The sequence below is a fragment of the Aulonocara sp. 'chitande type north' Nkhata Bay genome, linkage group LG15 (genome assembly GCF_057382095.1).
Source record: "Aulonocara sp. 'chitande type north' Nkhata Bay isolate Kocher_YH1m ecotype deep benthic linkage group LG15, A_spYH_male_GT1.1, whole genome shotgun sequence".
NCBI lineage: Eukaryota > Metazoa > Chordata > Actinopteri > Cichliformes > Cichlidae > Aulonocara > Aulonocara sp. 'chitande type north' Nkhata Bay.
In genome coordinates, this window is record NC_141358.1 from 41,951,076 (window position 1) to 41,974,794 (window position 23,719).

At 43.5% G+C, this 23,719-nt stretch overlaps 1 protein-coding gene across 10 annotated transcripts in view; it reads right to left on the bottom strand.

Moving 5' to 3' along the window:
* Positions 1-23,719, bottom strand: part of szt2 (SZT2 subunit of KICSTOR complex) — a 106,654-nt gene that overhangs the window by 20,667 nt on the left and 62,268 nt on the right. For 8 of the 10 annotated variants that reach the window (XM_086263529.1, XM_086263525.1, XM_086263522.1 and 5 more), the window contains 15 exons: positions 23,487-23,678; positions 21,561-21,760; positions 21,229-21,395; positions 19,893-19,990; positions 19,663-19,795; positions 18,316-18,446; positions 15,933-15,980; positions 14,320-14,441; positions 13,677-13,862; positions 7,958-8,213; positions 7,805-7,884; positions 6,764-6,889; positions 4,112-4,314; positions 2,306-2,402; positions 346-426 (listed from right to left, as the gene is read on the bottom strand). In XM_086263529.1, the coding sequence (XP_086119655.1) occupies positions 346-426; positions 2,306-2,402; positions 4,112-4,314; positions 6,764-6,889; positions 7,805-7,884; positions 7,958-8,213; positions 13,677-13,862; positions 14,320-14,441; positions 15,933-15,980; positions 18,316-18,446; positions 19,663-19,795; positions 19,893-19,990; positions 21,229-21,395; positions 21,561-21,760; positions 23,487-23,678 (2,120 nt within the window). The remainder of the gene's footprint in view (positions 1-345; positions 427-2,305; positions 2,403-4,111; positions 4,315-6,763; positions 6,890-7,804; positions 7,885-7,957; positions 8,214-13,676; positions 13,863-14,319; positions 14,442-15,932; positions 15,981-18,315; positions 18,447-19,662; positions 19,796-19,892; positions 19,991-21,228; positions 21,396-21,560; positions 21,761-23,486; positions 23,679-23,719) is intronic. The other 2 variants (XM_086263523.1, XM_086263527.1) reach the window with 2 other exon arrangements.

Genomic DNA, 23,719 nt, shown 5'->3' on the forward strand with positions numbered 1-23,719 from the left:
CACTGCTGCCTTTTTTAGCATCTTTCAACACTGCAGCAGAACCAACACGACCAGAAACAAAGTGTTAGAAATGCTGGCGTTCAGACCGGATCTCTCCAGGATGAACAGAATAACTGTGAACTTTGGAAACGATCCCCATCAGCGTCACATGGACCTCGTCTGAACAGCCAGTTGGCCGCTGATCGCTGTGACCCATCATCCCTTTAACTATTTAACATTTAACCATCACATTAGATTTTTAATCATTATCTAAACTAAACTGTTCGCCTGTCTCAAAGAACTGAAAGAATCATACCACTGTGATTTTAGCACATACAGTGTATTAGTGAGGACAGCGCTTCTCACCTGAAAAGCCAGTTCCATCAACACGATTCCTCCTGGCAGCGCCCTCTGCAGGTGATATGCGGTGGTCCCAGACGCCGCAGTCTGAAGGTCACAACAGTCACAGTTTGTAACTGTAACATTTTAAATGCGCACCACCTTTATGTGTAGCATAGTACTACTCCAGCACCCTCATCAACACTAATGTTATAATGGTAGATATTCTTTATTGTAACACAATATTGTTTCTAAAGCAACAAACTGTTCCCGCTGTGTGGACTGACTGCTGTGCAGGTTTGGAAAGCAAAGGGAAGGACTGATATCAAAGCGAGGGCTGTCATCTCAGCCTAATGGGATTTAGGTCTTATTTATGCACATATGTGGTGTGGACCTCCATCTGTGCACAGAGGCTTTCATGGTCTCCGAAACACCAGGGCGCATCCAAACAAAGCATTCAGTGGAGGGGGGGCAGCACCAAACGTAGCTATGCTACCGAGCTCCTCGAAGCTGACGAACATGATTATTGTGCTCTTGCTTCCCACAGGTTTGAAGCCATCTGCCCGTCTCTCCGCTGTTTCACAGAAGGCTCATCTAACCTGTAGAGACGTCCGTCAGGTTCATGCTGCCCCAGTGGAGCCAACGTGCTTGCTGCAAGAAGCATGCGATGTCACAGGAGGCACACCTCCACTCCGCATTATGTTTTTGTTTGACAAAAACCCACCGGTGTTGGATTCGATCATTATCCAGTCAGACGTCCCTGCCGTCTTAATTTCTAATCTAAAAGCAAAGTTTTGTTTTAGCATCTCTGTAAATCTGCAGACATGGAGGGGGGCGACGAGTCAATAAATATGCAAACGAGTCCAAAGCTCTGTGTTGGACAGCATCACGGCACAGATTTGAAACTCCTGACTGATGCAGTGAGTGAAGGTCAGGTTGATCTTTGTGTGGCTGCAAAGCCAACAAACCATGCAGGTAACTTTCCAACTGCAGCACATGAAAGGTCCAGTGCATAAGAGCAATTCAGACCTCAGCTTTGTAAATAAGAGACAGATGATCAGGCCTGTGGCTGATATTGTAAAATCTGCCACTGCGAATCTTTTTCATTTCTCTTTTTACGTAGCTGGCTGTGGTTTTCATGTTCAAATAGCAACGACATAGAAGGTGACGTCATTAAAAGCTGGGACAGAAGGGATCTGGATTTTCCGCCTGCTGTTGCAGGATCACAAGTGATGAAACTGAATTTTGTGATTTCTCACTGTGGCCTGTTTCAGGATGCAGGTGTGCATGTTAGTCTCACCCAGCAGGTAAACAGGTTTATATTTGCCCAATAAGACGTTACTGTGTCTGATTATGTGCAGCTGCTGGTGCCTAAACAGTGTGATTATTTACAATAAATACACACAATGAAAGGACAACATTTAAACCTGCGTCACATTTTGTTTCCTACTTTAAATCAGGCTGATGTTCCGTTAAATCGAGGAGAGCGTCCATATTTGCCAGGTGCTGAAGTTGTGCCACAGAGGAACTTTTTACACGCCATAACTCATTAAAGTTAGCAGCAATGAAAAGGTTACCACTGCCTGAGTACAAACAAAACAGCTTCTTGACCCCCTGAAGCAGCGCTGCAGTCTTTTTCCATTGTTGCATCATTACACACATGTTTACACCGTCTTTGGGAACTCGCATCTGTTTTTTAAAAATACAGAAAGATCTAAAACTGTCAACTTCTCAGCGTGCATGAGTACATGAGTCTTCCTCGAGTTTGCCTCACCACAGCTCAAACCATGGCTGTGGCAGCTCTTCAGTCAAATCTGATAAAAAAAAGTTTAAATCAGACGTAGAGGAAATACCCGTCTCTGGAGATGCTGGAGACTTTAGTTTTACTGACACATTAGAAATTCACTGGACCCGTTTTCCCACAGCACAGTCTGACTTTATCCCCAAGTTTTGTGAATAAAAGAGCATTTTCAAGGTGAACACTAACCTTAGGGCTGTCCTCGCTCTTCTGCTTCACATAAGAAAAAGACATCCTGCCTTCTGATGACATAGAGTTCAACATGGCAGCACGAGCGCGGGCGATGCTGCAGGACAGGGGGTGGGGGTGGAGTGGGGGACAGGGGTCAGTAAAGATCTGCTTAAACTATAAAAAACCCAACAAAGGCTCATAGAGAGCCAGCAGCAAATATCCAAGCAGGAAGACAATTCAGTGCGAGTCACACACAGACTGAGAAAGTGACAGCAGGCAGGACGCTCAGGCTTCCTGCCTCAGTGGATGGAGGTTAAAGGTCAGAGGAGAATCAAAACATATGCGATTAGATGACTAATAGACAAGTATGACACACGACAGTGCGAGAGAAGACTGGAGGTTAATGATTCCTGATTGTCTTACATTTTACACACTAAAGGGAGAGAAAAAAAACACCCGTTTACTAATTAAACAGTTTATGAAACGTGTTTATTCTTATCTAATAAACATAAATATGGACTTACACATGAAAGCCTTTATTTTAACTGCTGCCATTAGACATGCCCCAGTTTAGATGCAATCACTCACAAGACACTTAAACATGTGCCCAACCCTGGACATTACATTTCTTTCATTACCATTTAATACTCGTACAGCTGCTTTTGTTCCATATTTCTTCATATTCTCTTATATATTTTCTATATTGTGTATTTTGTTGTACAGTTATTTTATTTTTAACTTTAATTTTTATATTTTACTTTATTCTTTCCTAGTTAAATTTACCCTTTATTTTCATATTTATTTCCTATCCTATTCATAGTCGTTTATTTTAGGTCACGAGCAGTTGTTGTGGGGATTCAGAGATTCTTTTATTGCTACCATATAATCTGCCTTATGAAGAATGTATTAATAACATGTTTCACAGTATCATTTATCAGTAATATTTCCTGCAGGGTTTATAAAATTGCATTGAATATGTCTGTCATCACATTGACCTTTCTATTTTTACAGGTTGAGTTCATTTTATACACAATGCATAAATGTGCTTGGTTAGAGTTGATGTTCCATTCTAGAAGGTTTTAAGCTTCACTGGTGAGAGTGTCCAGATGATACATGCTGAGGGGAGATGAGAACATAGCAGGTTAATTGCATGCATGCTTACGATACACATATTAATCTAGTAGCAGGTTTGAGTGAAGGCCTAAGCGTCTTCTGCTTCAGTTTGAGACTGGCTGCAAAAGTACTCTACTTAGTGATTAATGACGAGGGTCCATTATTAGCTCTCAGAAATGCTAAGACCTGAAGTTATTACCTTAAAAGGCAAGTAATGTAGAAAGGAGAAGTTATATGTCGGTGTAAGGTTATATGTACGTGATGAACCCTTGTCTGTACGAGTTGAACTTTTGCCCGTCTGTCACCATGTATTTTTGAACTGTATTGACGTAGGTGTGCTATCTTGTCCTATAAAACCAGAACCCAGTGTATTCTTGTCAGAGCAAAACAATCCGTATGCTGATGGTTGGTTGTTCTGTGATAATAAAACTCATCGTTTGATTGCACTTTTCCGGAGCCTCCATCGTTTGTTGTCTGGTCTAAAGTTGATCGATCTCGCAACATTGTCTAAGCACTTCACTGTGTATGTGACAAATACAATTTGAATTTAAATGGGGGCATTAAAGAGAAATCTCTGAGAACAAGCAGCCCGGATTCAACGTAAAGTTCTGATTAACACGTCTGAGCTCATGGAGGGGGACGCACAGGTGCTGAAAGGGTTGAGGGTACATTAGAAGGAAGCAACAGCTGAAAAGCACACATCCAACACACCTGCGAGCTGGAGACTGAGGCCGGACCTGCACCAAAATGAAGCCCATGCTCTGCAGGTATTGGACATACTGCTGAAGGAAGGTGCTGGAAATTTCAAGCAGCCAGGACTCTTCCTTCAGTCGGCCGGGCAGCATGTCAGCTGAGTCTGTGCTGTAGCTGCGGTCCCGACCTGATGCCGTGGAATCACTGGAGCGATGCCTTTTCTGACACACACAGTTTCAGAAGAATTTATAGTACAGTGCACATGGCCTGAATACATATCAAAGAAATGAACCATGTTTGAATACAAAATTCTAAAAGATGACTGAAAATCACAACTTTCATTTTGAGCCTGATGAAACAAAGAAGCCATACGTCTGAGCCGTGGAAGAATAATCCAGATCAATGCACCACTAATGGAAAGAGCATTTGAACTTTGATGAAGGCCTGTTTAACTTGAAAAGAGCGACATGTGCAGAGTTAGAGCACACAGGCAGAAAGACAGGGGGCTGCTGTCAGCTCTGACAGGAAGCAGGAGCACCGGGGCTCACATGTGGAAATACACGTCACAAACTGATCCACATCCCAGAATCTGTCTGAAGCCTGTCGACCACAAAGTGCTCCATACATACAACATGTTCCTGTACTGAAAATGACCAAAGTGACTCCGATTGTGAGATTTTTCAGATGAAAGAAGCTGGAATCCTACAAAACTTCCTCCTGAGGTTTGAAAGGAACTTCCAGGGAATAAATTTACAACACTAACATAAAACATGCTGGAGTGCTGTGTAAATCAATACTCCTTTCACAACAGAACACAGAAAACATATCAAATGTTGAGACATTTTACTCTTTCATGAAAAACCATTTCTCGTTTTGCAGCTGAGCTCATGTTGAGGAAGTCGGGTGTCCACAGCCCCCTCCTCATCTGTCAGCATGACAACAACACGAGGCTGGTGGGGTAAACCAGCCGGAGGAGCATTTTGCAGGTGAGTAAGATGTAGAGAGGCACAGAAGATGATCTTCAACTAAGCAAAGCTCATTTAAAATGAACTGAGGCAAAATGGAAAACTGTTTTGTGATCAGATGAAGCAAAATTTGAAATTCTTGTTCCTCTGGACTAACGAGGAGAGGGACCATCTGCTAGTTATCAGTTCAGAAGGTGCTGGAACTGGTGGCTTGCACTTCTGCAAAGGTACCGTCAATGCTGGAAAGCATATGCAGGTTTTAGAGCAACACACGCGCCCAAGCAAACACTTAGTATGCTGAACTGAAGTGTCTGCAGACCTTTCGTCAACTGAACACATTTGGTGGGTAATGAAACAGGATGTACAGCTCAGCAGCCTGAACGCCACATCGAACACTGCACAGATGATACTGTCGTTGTTAAAGACTTAAGCAAATCTAGTCACACACTTTGGGGCCAGACTGAGATACTTTAGGAAACATCAGGCTCTGAAATAAATTCCTCTAAAACCTTCATTGTGTTGTTAAATAACAATAAAAAGGCTTTAAATACTTACAATTAACTAACTTCATCAGTCACTATCTATTCCCTCTTTGACCATAATAGAAAAACTAGTCTTCTGGGAAGGGGTTGATATGTAAACTATATCACTTATTAGCAGACGAGTCCTCTGAGTCTTCTGTAAAAACACTGCAGAGGACTAACACGACGATATTCCCAGGAAGAGTGGAGGAAGGCATCCAAGGCTCATTCAAAAACACATTCAACGCATGTTTTAGGCTACTGCAAAAATAATTGGTTGACATGAACCTACGGAGCACCAGAGCAAAGAATAGCTTCATTTATGCTTTAATGTGGAAATAATTAGCAGTGTGTTCGAATAAATGCATTCTGGGAAGCAGTAGGAGTTTGCATTCAGGATCTCGTCTCAGTGAAAATATCTTCTGGCCCTTAAAGGTTTATATCCAACAAATGACTAACAGGACTAATATGAAAGCATGTTTTCTCCTCAGCTAAAGGGTTACCCGCTCACTTGTTTGGAGTATTTGAGGCCTTTTCATAGAAAGAACAAACTGGATCTCAGTGTTGGAAATACTTGATGATATGAATAGCCTTTTGTGATATGATGCTCTCAGATGTCTTATCTGTGCACAATAAATGGATTAAACGGAGAGTTGCCCATCCTCACTCAGCCCTTTTCTGGTCTTTACAGATGTATAATGCTGTGCGTAGGGAAAGTTAAAAAAAGGGACCAAAATAAACAACAGCATTCGTTTCCAAAAGTCCAGCAACTGGTGTCCTCAGCTCCAAGTCTATTTATGGACTGTTGTTAAAAGAAGGGGCGATGCTACACTGTTTACACGTCGCCCTGCTCCAGTTTTGTAAACATTTTTCCTGCCGTTGAATTGAAAATGACTCTTCTGGACCAAAATGATCCATTTTCTCAGTCTAAATATTTGATGTGTTTTCTGTGTCGTCGTTAAAGCAAATCCTTTTGTAAAAGAACATCTCAAATCAAGCATGAATGTAAAACAGAGGATTCCTAACCTGGAGTCACTGCGTTTACCATGAAGTAAGAGAGGAACATTAAACACAGGATCAGAAATTGAAGACTGTATTTATATTCGGTCTTCATATGAATAAAATGTCTAAAGTGAAAAATGAATCTGCCAGTAACTTTGCCTTTAGCTGCATGGAAAACAAACCTTTTCTAGAGGCTGAATAATCTGTTCCTCTTGGATCTGCTTGCGGAAGACGGGGTCAAAGAGCAGAGGGGTGGCACAGTAGTGGACCAGTCGGGACGACTGCTTCAGAGTCTCCAAATCTGTCCCCTGCAGAGACAGCCAAGGTAACTCTTACTGAAATGGTAAAAGTATGAAACTGCAAGTGGGATGACATAAAAGACCACAGCAACATCAAAGATGACACCAGGCTGAACGTTTAGCAGCAGATCAGCATTCAAACTACAGCCAACAGGTAATTTAGCTTGTTTATTGCACTGGACACGGGTCCTGGCCCCGACAGACTCAGCTCAGGCTGCAGACCTCCTGCTGGATGTGCTTCAGTAAGAGCACCATGTGGGCGACTGCTGAAATATCAAATTTGTAAATTTAATGCCACCGTGTAACCTCTCGAGATGTCACGGTGTCAGATAGAACCTTTTTAATTAGCTCGGATATTCCCCACTTTGAAACAAGGCGATGCAAAATGATTTCCCCGAGGAGTGAGCTGTAACTGAAGCCCCTCAAAGACATGAAGCAGTGAGACGCTGTTCCCCCGGGTTAGTCGAGTGCAATTAGCTCCATCTGAGATTATGCTGCTTGCACAGTGGAAGAATTTACTGGTCAAATACAATTTGCTGTTTATGTTTTAAATATCCATCATCATTATGAACTTAAAGGTGCATTTTGTGATTCCCCTTTATGAACGTTAACTAAAACTATCACCACCAGGGGGCAGGCTTTTCAGAAAGTATAACGACACGTGTGCTGCTTTTCTTTTAACTTTCTTTTGTTTTGCATTCCTCACACTCCACAGGCTCCATTATAAGAACAGCTGTCTTTAAGGCTACATTTACTTACGTTGACCCTGCTGAGCCGCTGCTTTCAGGAAGCGTGGGAATTCTTTCAATTGAGCAACTGGTTCAGGAGTTATGGGAATTACAGATGTTTAATAAAAACATTGCAGGTGCCTGTGTGACCCCAGCGACCGGCTCTAAAGGGTTAAACACTGTTGAAAATACTTACTGAAATGGGCATGTTGGACTGTGCTGACCTCTGCTGCCAGGTCACGAACAGGTTCTCTATCTTCATCTGCTTCTCTAATTCTGTAAGAATAAAAACAAAGCCATTAATTTTTCAAACTGACATCATGTTTAATGTCCAGGTCAAACTATTCACCTCTCCGCTCAGCAGCTTTGATCTCCAACAGCTGGCTGCCATGTCGAGCCACCACATCTCCGTCCATCAAAGGCCGAATGGTGCAGACGTCCCTCAGAGCTTCATCAAAGGGAAGCAACTCGGAGGGAAAGTGGAGGGGAGCAAGACTTCGACCAGAGTTTCCCAGTCTGCCCTGCTCTTTACTGGGCAGAGGAGGGACTGCGCTACGCAGCAATGCATCAGGCTCCATGGAGGGACCGAGGAATGGGTTGGGATCCTGATCAAGATAGAGAATAAATCAAATACCTCGACAATTAATGACGCCATCACCTCACTTAGCAGCTAAATACCTCCTGAGTAACCTCAGGAAACCACTCTTATTACATAGTTGTCGAGTGAATCGCAGTTTCCTGTCTGGCCAAGCAGGCTTTCACCGGGCTACTGTTAGCAAATGCTAGCTTATATCTGAGCCAAGCACAGCACAGCAGCTTTTAAAGTCACCACTAAAACACTGTCTGAAGCCACAGGTTGGAGTTTCTGTATGAGAAGCTTGTGTTGGAGGGTTTGATGTTTGTGGTGGTGACTGCTGGGTGTCATCGCTCAGACAGTGCTGCTCACAGCAGAAGAGAAGTCTGGGCCCAAGTCCTTCACAAGAAGTCATTTCACAAGCAGCAAGAGGGAACTCAATAATCTGGAAAGGTCTTGTTTTTGTATGGTCCGTTAAAACTCATCTTAAAAGAGTTTAATACGTGAAATCTTAGTCTGTGTTCATCAGGTGATTAATTCTGCCTTAACCTGAGGATGCTCAAGCCTTGGACACCACAGACAGGAAGCACATTTGCATTCTTCTATCACATGACGCAGCGACGTGCTGCAGTCACCGCGCTGCATATTAGTTTTGTCTGTTCTTCTCTTTTTGCTGTTGACAGGAGCTTTTGGGTGAGTTTGCTCAGCGGAGCAGCTCAGGGCCCAGATGCCCCTCGTGTGGCAGTGCTGGCTGCACCATGCCCACAGGCTGGGGGGTCAAACCGTGCACTGGTGCTCCCTCTGCTTCTCATCAGGACCTTGACAGATGAAGTTCTGTTCAGGCAAATTTTCTGCTGCTCTGACTTTGCCTTCTGTCCGCACTCATTAGTAATGCCGTGATGAAGAGCGAGGCCATCGGAGGGAAAGGAAAAGTTTGCTTCTTTCTATTCTTTGCGCTTGTTTTGTTGTTGGCCACAGGGAGAAGACTGAAAGGGCATTTGGTGTCATTCTCGGCTGCAAAACGGGGTCTAATAAGTCCCTTCGTCCGTCTGTTTTGCTCACACTGTGCATGACATTTTGCTGGATTTTACTGAACTTTCATTCAAACTAAAACAGCATTACATGATTTATTTAAACAACACCATGGTCAGCTTGACATGGTGGGGAAGGGTGGCACTCTTTGCTCTCGGTATACTTCTCCATACTGGAAAAGTACTGTATGCTGATTATCCAACCAGTGATCTCCGATCTGAGCCAGAAGAGCCGAACAGTCACCAAAGACCTCGTCCCTTAGTGTGTTCTACAGACGCATCTACTCCAGGAGTTTTCCTCCAATCGAACGATCCCAAAATACTCGCTCCCCACTGTAGCTGGGCCTTTGGCTAGTCTGCGTGGACAGCGCTTTGGCTCAGATTAGGACTCTTCCTCACATCTACCACCACCAGCAGGGGGCCTGTTCACAGAGGTTTGTGTTTTACAGTTTACAGATGTCCCCTAAACGAAACAATTCAAAAGTTCTTGTTCTGAAAAGAAGACATGAAAAACATGGCTGTGCAACATGAGGTGGCAGCTTTTTAAATAATCACTCCTTCAATAATATGAGAGGGTTTCTGAATCCATTCGTCACAAGGTTAGACCAGCGGTCCCCAACCCCCGGGCCGTGGACCGGCACTGGTCGTTTGGTACCGGGCCGCGAGAGTTGAGGCTCGGGTTTTATTTTATGTTGCTGTATTTATCCGCCACACCTTAAAGGCCGGTCTGTGAAAATACCGTCTGACATTAAACCGGTTGGGGACCGCCGGATTAGACCATATTTAAATAAAAGTTTTTGACTGTGCCTCGTTTTTCATGTCTCTTCAAATCCTTTTTCATGTTTATACAGTAGTCTTGCACATCTGTGAGGTTCACATCTGTAAACAAACTAAACTTGATAAACTGCAGTGTCCTCACATCACTGTTTTCTCACTCACTATGTATTAACAGACCTCTCTGCATTGAATCATATCTGTTATTAACCTCTGTCTCTCTTCCACAGCATGTCTTTATCCTGTCTTCCTTCTCTCACCCCAACCAATCACAGCAGATGGCCCCGCCCCTCCCTGAGCCTGGTTCTGCTGGAGGTTTCTTCCTGTTAAAAGGGAGTTTTTCCTTCCCACTGTCGCCAAAGTGCTGCTCATAGGGGGTCATATGATTGTTGGGTTTTTCTCTCTGTATCTATGAAGCGCCTTGAGGCGACTTATGTTGTGATTTGGCGCTATATAAATAAAATTGAATTGAATCACAGGTTACAAATCAATGTTCCATCTACGCCAATGCTGCACGATGCAAGCTAGTTTTAATCGATTTTTGAAAAGCTCTGTGGCTTGATGGCTTTATCATTTGCATGATGTCTCTTGTATTTTAGCAGCAGTCGCTGATGCCGTCACTCTGCTTTCTCTGCCTACATTTTTCCAGATGTTCCAACACAGAAGCCTTTTTAGTCGCCCAATTCTCAAGCCATCTGTAGTACACTATCACGTATGACACCCCCTTCATCTCACCAGGAAAAACGATTGTAAAATCAATCAGTAGCTGTAGAAGTGGAGCCTTCTTGCACTGCTGTCCTCAGAGCAGCGAAGCTGATGTGACAGCTGATGTGTGAGAGTGGGAGGGAAGATGGGATGTAAAAGATGCTTTGCAAACAGTTATTAAACAGGCGGCACAGCAGACTACAGAAACCTACAACCCAAAGCCCTCTGTGTGAGAGAGGATCATAAATAATCGAGGAGGATGAATGGAAACTGACAGAGGCTAAACTGCACTGAGGTGGTTAAGTCCTCCATTTTGGAAAACAAGGCCGCTGATGTGACAGGGTTATATTTCCAGGATATGATCCGGACAACATAAGAAGACAGCAGATAGAGAAGGGTAATAATCAAGGAGAATAAAAATGCTTAGTCGTGTGGCTGAAAAATCTTGTTTTGGTTTCTGCTGCCAACACCATCAACTGCATATTGATCCAAAACTCCATATTTAATAAAGGGTGTCCAGCAGTTTTTGCTGAGACACGCAAAACAGAAAACAAAGCTGAATCGAGCCACAGCGAGCTTTGATGAAGCTGCAAGTGGCATAAATATGGAAGAGGCTTCAGTGACAGTCTTTGCCTGCCAATATTTACACAGGATGTCAATCGACTGAACTGAAAACAGTTTGCACACTGCAGCATCTCCCAAATATTGAATATTTTACACGAGATAAGTGTAGTAGGGGCGACTAGTAGCAGACCAAAGTTAAAAAACACCTCTTGTATCTAAAAAGCCAAACTTTACAGTGATCGTACAGAAAATGCTGCAGGAGGACAAACGGAGCAAAGCAGAAATGGTTCTGATGCAAAAGCAAGAAATGCTCATTTAAAAATGACACTCACACTCAGATAAATCCCAAACCTCTCGGGCTAATTACGTACATGCTAAGAGGTGGTTATAGTCCCACGGCTACAACTGTCATAGCCTAACATTAGCATTTTGTGTGCATGTTGCAAAAATGATAAACGATGCTTATTTACTGTAATAAGCCGCGACGATTTCAGCTTTTTGTAAGAGGAACCACAGAGATGCAGCCCTGCAGCTCTCTATACAACTATTGTATCATAGTACAAGATGAAAACACATTACTGTGACACATCGTCACTGAAACTCATAAATAGCACGAGGACCACTAACAGGCTGGATCAAGTAATGACATCACCATCCATGTGGGAGTCACACAAATTCGTCCTCGGGACACAACAGCTGCATGAAGTGTGCTCCGGGAGCTGCTGCCTCCTGTGACAGCGCGAGTGCAGATGCTACCCTCCCAGGCTGATTCCACCTGAGCTAGCATCCTGTTCTCCTCACCAGCTCCCCACCAGATGCAGCAGAGCAGCAGAAACAGAAGGTGCAGCCGTGCTTTTTAGAGGCAAGTCTGAGGTCTAAGGGGGAGCCTGAAAATGCTGCCGAGGTTTTTCTGATGTCATTTTTTATATTGCTGTTATAAAAAGAAAGAAGGCTGTGATTATTCTCCCAGAACAATCATTGTGGCAGGACCACGTCTGACATGTTAAGCAGCGTTAATCGTCCTGCTTTTATATGAAAAACACCCCTGTGCAGATCATATTCCACAGTTGCACAATAACTGAGCGGCACAGCCTGTCATTGCAGAACTCAGTTAACACAGCGTGTCATTACAGGAAGCACGCGGTGACTGCCACAGTGCTGATGCCACATAACCTCTGCAGTGAGTTTGACACTGGTCATTTGCTGTCACCACATGTGAACACATGATGGCCGATCGTAGTCAGCTGCCTCCTTTCTTTCTCTAATGCAGGACAAGCACAGCACTGACTGTGAGAGCTGCTGGTGACTCAGCAGCTGCTGAAATACCATGAATAAAAAATACGCCCTGGGTTCCAAATCAAATACTCGAATACTACTTTCAGTCCATACTGCAGCTTCTCTCATAAAGTCAGTATTACTGGAGCTGGAACTGATTCCTCTGTCAGAGCACTGTACCTTCAACTTTGACTGCTTTGACTGCCTTGCATACATATATGAATATATATGTATGCACACATACATAGAGATCAATGCATTTTTGATACAAATCTGTTGATATGATTTTTGGCCATTAAGCACTGACTTCATTTGTGTGTGTATGTATGTATGTATGTATATACACACACACACACACACACACACCTATGACGTTAGAATAAAGTATGCGATATTGAACCCAAAAGAAAACTCCAGGGCTAAAAAATGAAGTCGGTGCTTAACGGCCAAAAAGCACATCAACAGATTTGTATCAAAAATGCGTTTATCTCTATTTTTAAGAATCGAAAGCTTTGACTGACAGGTGAGGGCAGACTAAGCTGCTAGACACCTGCTGGGGTAACTGGACCGTAAACTACATTTTGCTGGATTTTGTAGGAAGTGTGCAACTGTACAGTTTAACAGTTTGATGCTGCGCTCCAGTCATGCAGTGCAATCTACCCAGCAAAGCATGTTGGGGTGGCACAGACAACAACAGGACTGTTTGGGCACCTGTAAATATCAGAGGAGACTGAAGTATCCTCAGAGACGGACTTTGGTAACGTGTATGTAAACAAAACAGTCACCAAAAAGTATTTTACATTGTTTATACACAGAAAAAAACAATGTAGTAAGCTTTCATTTGTGGGTCTGACTGCCAAGTCTGATTACCTGATTACTTATAAGACGACAACTTGCTCATAACCTAAAACCTAAGACACAGTGAGGCTGTCCTGCTTTTAAAACGGGCATTCAGCAACCAGTTAAGGCCATCTTTGAGGTACAGTTTATGTACTAAATGGTGCTTCAGTGCTTAAACCCTCTGTGTGCTCTCTCTGACTCAGCACAAAACGTCCCTCACAAATAACTAACAATGAAGTGATCCCATGATGCTTTTCTTCCTGTACTGCTGTTGGCCTGCTTACAATACACCAGAGTGTTTTCACCTGCTTGGAGTCTATTTCATGGATGGGAGCATCGGAAAAGCAGTAGTGATGGAAGAGACCCATCTTCTGATTGAACAGGCAGTGGACGACGTGAGCCCTCGCATTCTGCCACTTCACCAGACGCACCAGCTCGCGATTCAGAGAGGCGCCCAGATCCACGGACCAGTTGTAGCTGTACAGCGTCACCTGAAAAACCAACGGTGAAGTATTACAATCATGTTTTAAAGAGCACACTTGTACTTAGAAACATAATCCCACAGCTTAATTATGAAGCACAATGAGGATATGTGTGCTACCTTTTTGAAAAGATATCAGAGAAATTTGCTTTACAGAGAAATGACAGCATTTGGCTTCAAAAACACACTAATAAAGGTAAAAAACCCAGAGGATTAAAGATCTTTGGGCTAGTAACCTGGCTACCACGTAGGCTTATATGTCACACATTTTCATTATTGTGGGCAGCTTATACACATGCGCTGTCAGAGCACCATCTTTATTTGCTCAAGCACCCACTGACAAAAATACATCTAAGGACAAGTTCATGTATTTGAAAGCCATTACAAATGGGACCCTTTGGGATCTTGTTCTCTGCCCGGCCTGAGGGATATACAGAGTGTACAGAGGCCTCCATATCCCAAATCACCTCTTTGTCCAGGATGCTGATAAAGAGGAACCTCTGGCGAGGAGCCATTCCCACCCCAGCCTGGCTCGGACCGACCGAATCGCTCTGCTCCAGAGCATCGAAGCGCTGGAAGCCTTTATGAGCTGGACAGAAAAGACAGAAAGTCAGTGCAACAGCAAAGCAATACGAGTCCAAGCTGCCCAGCAGGCTGTGCTATGTCCTTCAACAAAGAGTCCCAGCTGACTCTGATCACAATCTTTACTGAACTGTCAGATGAACATAACTGAGTTTTAAATACAAACGTACTGGGCAGCTGCTTCGCAGGTTTTTCACTTCCTGGGAGGTTTTGGGGTTTCTGAGGTTTGACTGACGAGAGCGAAAGCTTTACTGTGATGCTGCTTCTGAAATCACAGCGTTCGATGGACCACAAAAACAGTGTTGGCTTGATTATCAGGAGTGAAGAAACGTGGTTATTTTTTAAAACCGATGTAAACCTGTTTGCGAGCGGCGGTCGTGATATCCCCGCAGAAAGGAAGCAGAGAATGATGAAGTAATATCATTACCACAGAAAGGTCAAACAGCATTTCAGCTTCAAGATGATTTAAGGTGCGCTTAAACAAAACGTATTGGTGCTGCAGCTTTATAAAAGCTCATGAGTGCTATTCTCTCAATGTGTGCGTTTTATTCTCCTCGTCAGTGTGAGACACAACGTCACGGGGCTGCTTTTACTTCACTTTGGTTTGTGGCAGGTTTAGTTATTTATTTGTTACCTCAAAGTATAAATTAGTAATATTCAGCCCCAAACTATGAAGCTATGGAGAAACTATTCAAGAAGAGAACTGCTAACATCATGAAGCCATGTAGTGTAATAAGAACCGGACATGGGTTCCAGTGCAGGGGACTAACTGCAGAAATAAGTCTGATTGTAAAGAAGTCAAAAGTAAAAATGCATTTATTTTCTAAATTGTGATCGAGCTGTTAGCCAATGAGCATCGAGTATCCCGCGGCTTTCACAGTCGTAGCTCGAGGATGAACAAGAGGACGTCACATGAATAGATCCATGTTTTCTATACAGTCCACATTAAAAACTTTGCTATCACAGCATAACAATTAGTCTGATTAACTGATGTGTTTTAAAGTGGCGAGGCGACATAGTTAGCATTCGTGGTTATCGTTTTATGATGGCTCCGTTCTGTAGCTTTGTTACAGGGTGATCGATACAATTAAAAACACGACTGAAGTTAATGCAACTTCAGTCGTCTTTTATTTATAATGTAAAACAAATTTCATAAATCCAACTAAGTTTGAGACCCATTAAAAATGAATTTAAGACATTTTAATGCCTTAAATTCAGATCATGGATCTTAAAAAACTGCAGGTCTTAAAGAACCAGTAAAAATTCAGTTTAACTGAAGAGGCGAACACACTAACATCTTTTTATCACACTGACTCTCTAAGACTTTCATGTCAACATGTGAAGTATTCTGCTGTTCTCTGTGAAAGCTCGCTTACATATATTTCAGCTGTTGAGACTATAGAAAAACAAACAAACAAACCAATATATTGACAAAACGCAGCCATAAAGAAAATCCTATTACCATGAAAGTTGTTGGTAAGCTGAGGAGCAAACTTACGTGTGAACCTATTTAGCACTGGGCTGTTTTCCTCATCTGAACTGTCTTCTGTGGGTAAACAGAGGAGGTACAAACAGCAAGGCGGCGTGGACAGTGAAACACAGCTCGACACAAACCGATGTAAGCAAAACAAAAATAAGACAGATGTTAGAGAGCAGCGAGCACGGACAGAGAAACACAGAATCAAAGAGCAGCGGCGGCGGCGGCGAGGACAGAGCACGTTCAAAGCTTCAACAGGAAACACGTGGAGCGTCTCCTCCACACTACTCATGGTGTTAAAACAAGTGTTAGCAACATGCTGCAGACAGGTCTATGCCAGCCTAATATACCGAACAGCTTTACCTCAAGAATATCCTCACTAGACTAGCAGTGTGTGATTAGCTGCTGCGACACAAAAGCAACAGAAATGAGGCCGAACTTTATTTTGCAGCAGTCGAATAAATGAGAAAAAACTAGAAACAGAAGCTCTGCATGAGACAAAAGCAGACTTCACTCACTGGACACCTGAAAGGACTCATAAACTACACTACAGTTAGACATTAATATCTCAAATTAAACTGTATTTATGTTTTATAGCCATCATGTTTGTTGACTTTGTTATATGTAAATTATAGTTTTATTCATGTTGATTCTTTTTAGTTTTTGGTAATTATTTACTATAGTTTATAATGTAGCATTTTATTCAACTATATGATGTTTAATCAACTTTTCAGAGGTTTCTTTTTTGTTTGTGTCATTTTGTTGTGTTTCCATCCTCTGCTGCTTATAGTGGAAATGTTTGACATAATGTTCGGTGCAACCAAACACAGCTTTCATTTACCGAGTCAACCACAAACTCCTCACTCAGCAGGCATCCAGGTCAGATGCCTAAACAACCTCGATATCAAACAGCTGCTGGTCTTTACCCCATGGCCAAGTTACTCACCCCACTCTGAGGGTGAGACAGACACACACCCTTCATTTCCACTACTTGTGTTTTCTATGGTAGCCTCACCCATGAGTAGGACCGTAGACAGACCAGGAAGCTGAGAGCATTGATTCCACACTCGGCTCTTTCTCACCAGGATGGACGGTCTGACTATACGTTAGTCTCCCACTCCACTCATGAACAAGACGTTAACATGAACTTAAATTCCTCCACACTCGGAGCGCACGTTCCTTCCTGTTCCACCGTAGAACCACAACACTGGACTTGGGGCTAATCCTCATTGATGTGCTGAACTCTGAGCGCGCTTGTATTTAACGTCCTTTTATTCCACCTTCTGTTTGGTTTCAGTTTGCTTTGTCTCATCGTCGGCTTCTCAGTCGTCTGTGAAGCTCTTTGAACTGCACTTACTTGCATGAGACGAACTACAGACTGAAATGTGATTGATTACAATAATGAGGAAACAAAAGAACATCACAGGATAATGTGTTTATTGGACTTCTATTTTACTTTATTATGGGGTCATCTGTTGCTCATTAGAAGCAACGAATGACTCGAGCACATAACAGGCTCACAGGACCAGCAACAACACTTTACATGGACTTCTTTTTATGTGATGCTTTTTCTCTCTCATTGTCTTTATAAGCCTGTTTATTGTTTTCAATTATTCTTGATCATTTCTCATTAAATGCTTTTATTCTGTTGTTGACATTTATTCTGTGTTTTGCATTGTGCAGTCTTGTTGCAGCTCGTTCTCACCGTTACCTTCATCTTGTTTTGTTTGGCCTTGATTCTGCTCATCTGTCAACTGACTGTTTGGTAATTAAGCAGGAGGGAGACAAAGTAATTAACTTTTATTCTAAAAACTCTGGTACTTTGTAGATGATAAAATATAAATCTAACAATGTGTCATTTGAACATATCGCCATCCAATAATATAATGTGGTGGTCGCCGTCGCTGGGGGCCAGCTGGGGTCAGCGGGAGTTTGCATGTTCTCCGTGTGCCTGTGTGGCTCTCCGTGAACAAAGACACGTATGTTAGGTTAACTGGTGTTTCTAAATTGGTTGCAGGTGTGAATGAATGTGTGAACGTCTCTCTGTGCAAGTATGGTGGCCTGTCCACAGTGCGCCCCACCTCGCACCTAAAGGTCAGCTGGGGTCGGCTTTGGAAAACTGATGGATGACACCGATGTACTCGTACTTGAACGGCTGTTCAATTCCAAACATGGACTCTTACAGAAAGACTCATCACTTACTACATCTATATCAGGGCTGCACAAATCTATGAACGGCATTCATTTCTAATCAAATATTCTGATTTCCTGATGAATTGGAGAAAAAGGAAACAACCATAACAGGCTGTTTAAAACACACTGGAGCTGAGGTAGTGATGCATAGCCTGTGCAGAGGGTAAGGTAGTAAGGGGCTAATGTGAACGGCTGGTATTGCAGCGGTTACCTTGCTCTGTGCTGTAGTGCCACTGATGGAAGTTGCGGCCGATGAGAATGAAGCTCCTCACAGCGTCCGGTGGTTGGCTGAGGTTCTGGCCAAGAGGGAGCGGCACAAAATGGTCTCCAGATGTGGGGCAGCTGCAAAAAGTATAATACAGGTGCAATATTATAGAGCTGAACGACTTTAATGGCAGTGTGCAGTCAGAGGGCGCCCACCAGGTATGGTATATATCCTGTTAACAGTTTCCAAAAATATGCCTTTCTACTCTCTGAGCTCTCAAAGTGCTTCATGCAACATGTCTTAATGTTTCAGTCCCATTCATAGAAGCACTGCTTTCTATGGCTAAGTGCATTGGATGCATTCCAGTGGATGAAGCTGAGAGAAACCTGGGGTCAGTATCTTGTGCACAGACATTTGGCATGTAGACTGGAGCAGCCAGGCATCGAATCACCAACCTTCTGATTAGTGGATGACCTGCTCGGCCCCCTGAGCTCAGTCTAAGTGTTTCTGAGTGTGACCTGAAGCTGCAGCTGTTTGCTCAAAATCCTCAGTTTAACATTTTTTTCTATTTTTGAAACGTCACCAACGCGACCTGCTCGTCAAACCTTTAGTTTGTGAGGGGCAGCCAATCACAATAAATGCTGCAGTAAAGGGAGAGAAATAAAAGGCCTCATAGCTGACAGAGGATGAACTGGGGGTGGTAACCCAAAAACAGCGCCTAACTTCTATAAGGTAAAACTGTGTGTCTATAGTCGTGTTCATTGATTATATGTCTGAGAAGTCTAAAGGAGAACTGATTTTCGAGTGCGATCACAACAGTGACTCGGTATCTGTGTGGCAACAATCAGGAATGAAGAAGTTGTCTGGCTCCAGAGAGCGCACACTTCTTATTCACAGTGTTTTCTAACGAGCAGGCTGCTAAGAAGTCTGCGAGAACAATTTGTTCGCTTTCAGGGGTCTGCACTGAAAGAGATGACAGCAAGTTGGACTTATAACCAATAAAAGTCATTCAAATTTCAGCTGAAGAGTCAAAATGACTCAAAGCATGAGGAGGCTGAAAGTAGCTGGAATGCCATTTGATGAAGTGCAGACAGCAGTTGGAAGATCAGCTGCAGAGATGAAAGTGAATGAAAGCTGTGGAAATGTCATTTGCATTGGAAGCAACAATCGACATTTGAGCTGAAGCTGAAGAGTCTCAGCTGAGGTGTTTTTGAATGTCAGAGCACAACAACAGCTTTCATGCACCTCGGCAACAAAAAATATCACAACTCAGTGTTACTTTTTATTGCTCTCAACATCAGGAAGGTAAGAGTGATGATCGATTACCAAGAAAAGCACGATGTAAAAACTCACCTCGTCTTTCGAAATGTCTTCACTGTTGTGTCGGCGGCCAGCGAACTGACCAAACTGACAATCTCTGCCAAGATGGAAGGCAGCAGGAAGTGTGAGGCCGTTTTAGTGGTACACTGCTGAATGGAGGGGCAACCTGCGAGTAACACAGAGTGTGAGAGCTCGCAGAATATAAACCCCCAACTTCTCAAATAAGTTTTCAGATTCTGGATGAATGTAGAGATAAAACTTACCAAGTTTGGCCATGAAAGTTATCCACGGCTGGCAGATATCTTGGTAAATGGGGTCCAGAGTGCCTGCATCTCCCTCCTCAAACTGAGACAGCTTCCTCCTGCACAGCCACAAACCCCCCACACTTCATTAAACCACATTTCTATGGGACTCACAGCAGAGAGAAAACCTGTTTTGGTGGTTTAAAGGCTTGTTGCCTGCCATCAGTGATGCAGTGGTGGTCAGGCAAGATTTCTGCTTTCTCAGCTCCATATCTAAGACAGAAATGACAATACTACCATACATGGTAAAATATTTAATCTTTAAATATGAAATGGACAGTACTGGCACTGTGACTCCACCCACTCAAGCATCATGCTGTCTTAGCCTTTTCTGAAACCAGGCATCGTGATCGCGCTGGAAGACATCTGACTATGAAACCAAGGACACCGCACACTAACCAGCTAACAGCCTGTCAGTCACAGCAACTTGCTAACCAGTCTTGCAAGTATTAGCTGGTGTCTTTCATCTGTAAATACAGTCACTGGTGAGTCCAAAAGGCAACCACAGCAGCAGCCAATGATCTAACAGGCATCAAAATGCCAATGAAGCTAAATGGTGACGATGCAGCAGCTGTGTGCATCTATGTACAGTCTGAGACTGAAGAGCCACCAGCAAGACTGTGCAGCAGCTTACACCTATCAGCTTTCTCCATACACAGTGCAGACCCACCTGCTAGGACCTGGCGTCCACATATGTGGACTTCACATTTTGGGTTGTCTAGACCACAATTATTCACCACTGTTCTATCGAGATATAGAACGAATGTCCTCATATGTGGATCTCATTTTTCTCAGACACTACATCAGGTAAAAAGATCATTCTTTGCTTTTACATCCAATCAGCCTAAACAGCAAAGAGAAATTAAAAACGCCATGAAGGAGTTCGTGTCTTAGGAGGTTAAATTTGGCACCAAAGACCGTGACCATCTTCTAAACCATACCAGAATGATTTCAGCTCTTCTTGCTTTCCTCTCGATATAAAGTTTTAATGCGCTTTAGACAAGCGGCTCTCAAAGCATTAATGTCCAAGTGTTAACCCAAGGGGCCAATATATGATTGAGGGCCACACAGGAAAAATGCTGCATATATGATGTGTCATGTAGCTTTCATTAGTAATAATTGGTCTTTTCCTGCGATATCACACTCTTACATGAAGTAGAAGGAGGAACTGCACAGCCCACGCTGTGTCCGTATTCTCTCCAAGGACTGCATAAGGGTTCAACTTTGTGTGATTTCTAGCTCCCTGATGCAGTTAGTGTTCAGTATAATAACTCAAAGTGGCTTCAGTGAGTCCCACCTCTGGGTCTGCTCTAGCTCCACAGCCACCGTCTTGTCCTGGCTCCACTGCTGCTTTACATTCTCCGTCTTGTGTCTGCGGCGCGCTGCTCGGCCCTCCTCGCCTTTCTCCTGCACAATGTCGTCTGTCGTCTTGGGGCTCCCGAGCTCGGCCGAGTCTGGCTTACTCTGATGGAGGGAAAGAAACATGCTTACTTTCATACGTGTCTGTGACGACACGTCTGATCTGTCGAAACTAGACGAACAGTCAATAAGCACTGGGAACTGTGCAAAAAAGGAACGATTGTTTTTTAAATGATCACAAAATGCTGACGTAGAAAGCCAGTAACTGACCAGTATGTCCCAGAAGCTGCGGCGAGTGCTTTTGCCAGTAGGCGTGGTGGACTCGGGTGTGCTACTTCCTGTCGTGGGGGCGCCTCCTACAGCTTGGATTAAGCTGATCGGAGATGGACTGGTTTTAAAAACCCTTGAGCCACTGCGCTGCCTGGGGCTGTCCTTCACTTCTCTCGCCTCAGCCAAAGGAATCAGCAGCCCTGAAGAACATTTCACAATCAAACTTCAATTAAAGTCTTAAACGTTTCCCAAGGATGGCTGCAGTGAGATCCTCCATGCTGTTCTGCTTTCTGCCACCGGGTGTCACGAACGCCCGCATCCAAATATCCCACACGCTTCTAGATTATTCGTTTAGTCTGTGAGGCAAATAAGCCTGATAATAGAGTGCTTTCATGACCAATTACATGAGGGTCAAACATAACATGGGAGGGAGCTTTACTACATTCAAACAGGAAAAGGAAATCAGTCTGTCGTACCAACGTGTTAAAACTTTACCTTTCCACAAAGGCCCTGCAGCTTCAGTGTGTGCTGCTGCGTCTCCTCCATGTCATCCTCTGATGTTGGGTTAACCAAAAACAGATTCCATGCTTGTGGGGTATCTGACAAATTCCAAAGTGTGGGGTAATCTGGAGTCCTTTGTGACCCATCGGTCTAAGTCTGCTTGTGCTGATATTATCAGCTCAGAGGACAACTTGCCAATTTTCACCATCACCATCATTAAACCTCTGATCTGTGTCATGATATCAGTGTGGATGGCCACAAACAGATGAAGCAGCATGAATATTGGATTAATCCGGCCAAACGGGCCATTATGCAGCAGCAGGTAAACCATCTCACTGAATATGTACAAAGGCCAGCAGTACACTCCATGTTGGTAACAAACAGAAAATCTGTCAGCAAACAGAATTCTTCGCCTCGCTCTGAGGACGGCATTGATAATGTAGGCTCAGCTAAATTTGTGGCTTTGTAGTTAAAAGGTTAGCAGGACGTCCCTTTGATACCAGAGAGCAGTCCTGGAGGGACAGCTGCATCCATTTTTGAGACCTACTCAAACACCATTTGGGTTGTGTAATTATCCGCTGAGTTGTACCAGCTCAAGATTCAAGCATTAAACTAAAAAACTGAAAAACAAATGATGGGGGGAAAAAAAACCCATGGCATAGTCGCCTACTACTCCGAAAGAGACTCGCGTTTAGGAACAGGACTGTCTGCGGGTCAAGAAAGCACAAATATAGAGTACACCTACACCTGGCTGTAGCACCGCTGCTTCTCTGTCGCCATCTTACAATGCTGTGATTGCAGCCAGCCCCCGACTCTCTGTGAACGCCACTCATGGCCACTGATCAATGATCATGACAGTTCAATGATAATGAAACTGACCTCACAACCCACTGTTAGTCAGTGGTGCTACTTTCAGTCATTATGTGAATGTACTGACTGTAAGTTTGTGGAAACCTGAAGGATGAGAAGGCGACGTCCAGATGAACAGAATCAACCTTCTGGTTCATCTGCTTGTAGTTTTGTCTTGCAGTGAACGTTTGTTATTTGATTTGCTAAAGACAAAAACATTGTAACAACATGAAACTGCTGCTGACTACAGCTTTCATGTAACACCGTGCACCGCACAGCAACAATGTGTCAAAATCATTTTAGAAAAATAAACCTCTTTGGCTATTTTGGCTACATTTGCTTATGTGACCGTTTCAGACCCATTATCAAACTTTTAGGACGTAGACAGAGCCAATTATCTCTGCTGCTCCTCGAACATAAGCAATGACATCAGTGTTTTTGTTGACACAGTGTCAGAAGTGTGGTGAATGATATTACACTGTAAAGCATTGTTTTTATTGGACTGCTTGGTACAATCTGATTGCAAATAGGTGCAGACACAACAGACCCAGCATACAGATGCAGTAATGAGCTCACCTTTTGCCTCTTCTTTCTGAGCTTTCGTTGCTGGGCAGAGGACCCCGACACAAAGAGGGTTTGGCAATACTCTCAGCTCCATGACAACATCACACAGTGCGTGGCGCAGTGCCCCCTGCAGTTTGTCACTCAGCTGTAAGGGGCTAATGTTGCCTTGCTCCCAGATGTCGAAGCGGACATACAGCTGTGGTTCTGTTAGAAGCAAAACAGACAAATAAGTGAAAAAAGGGAAA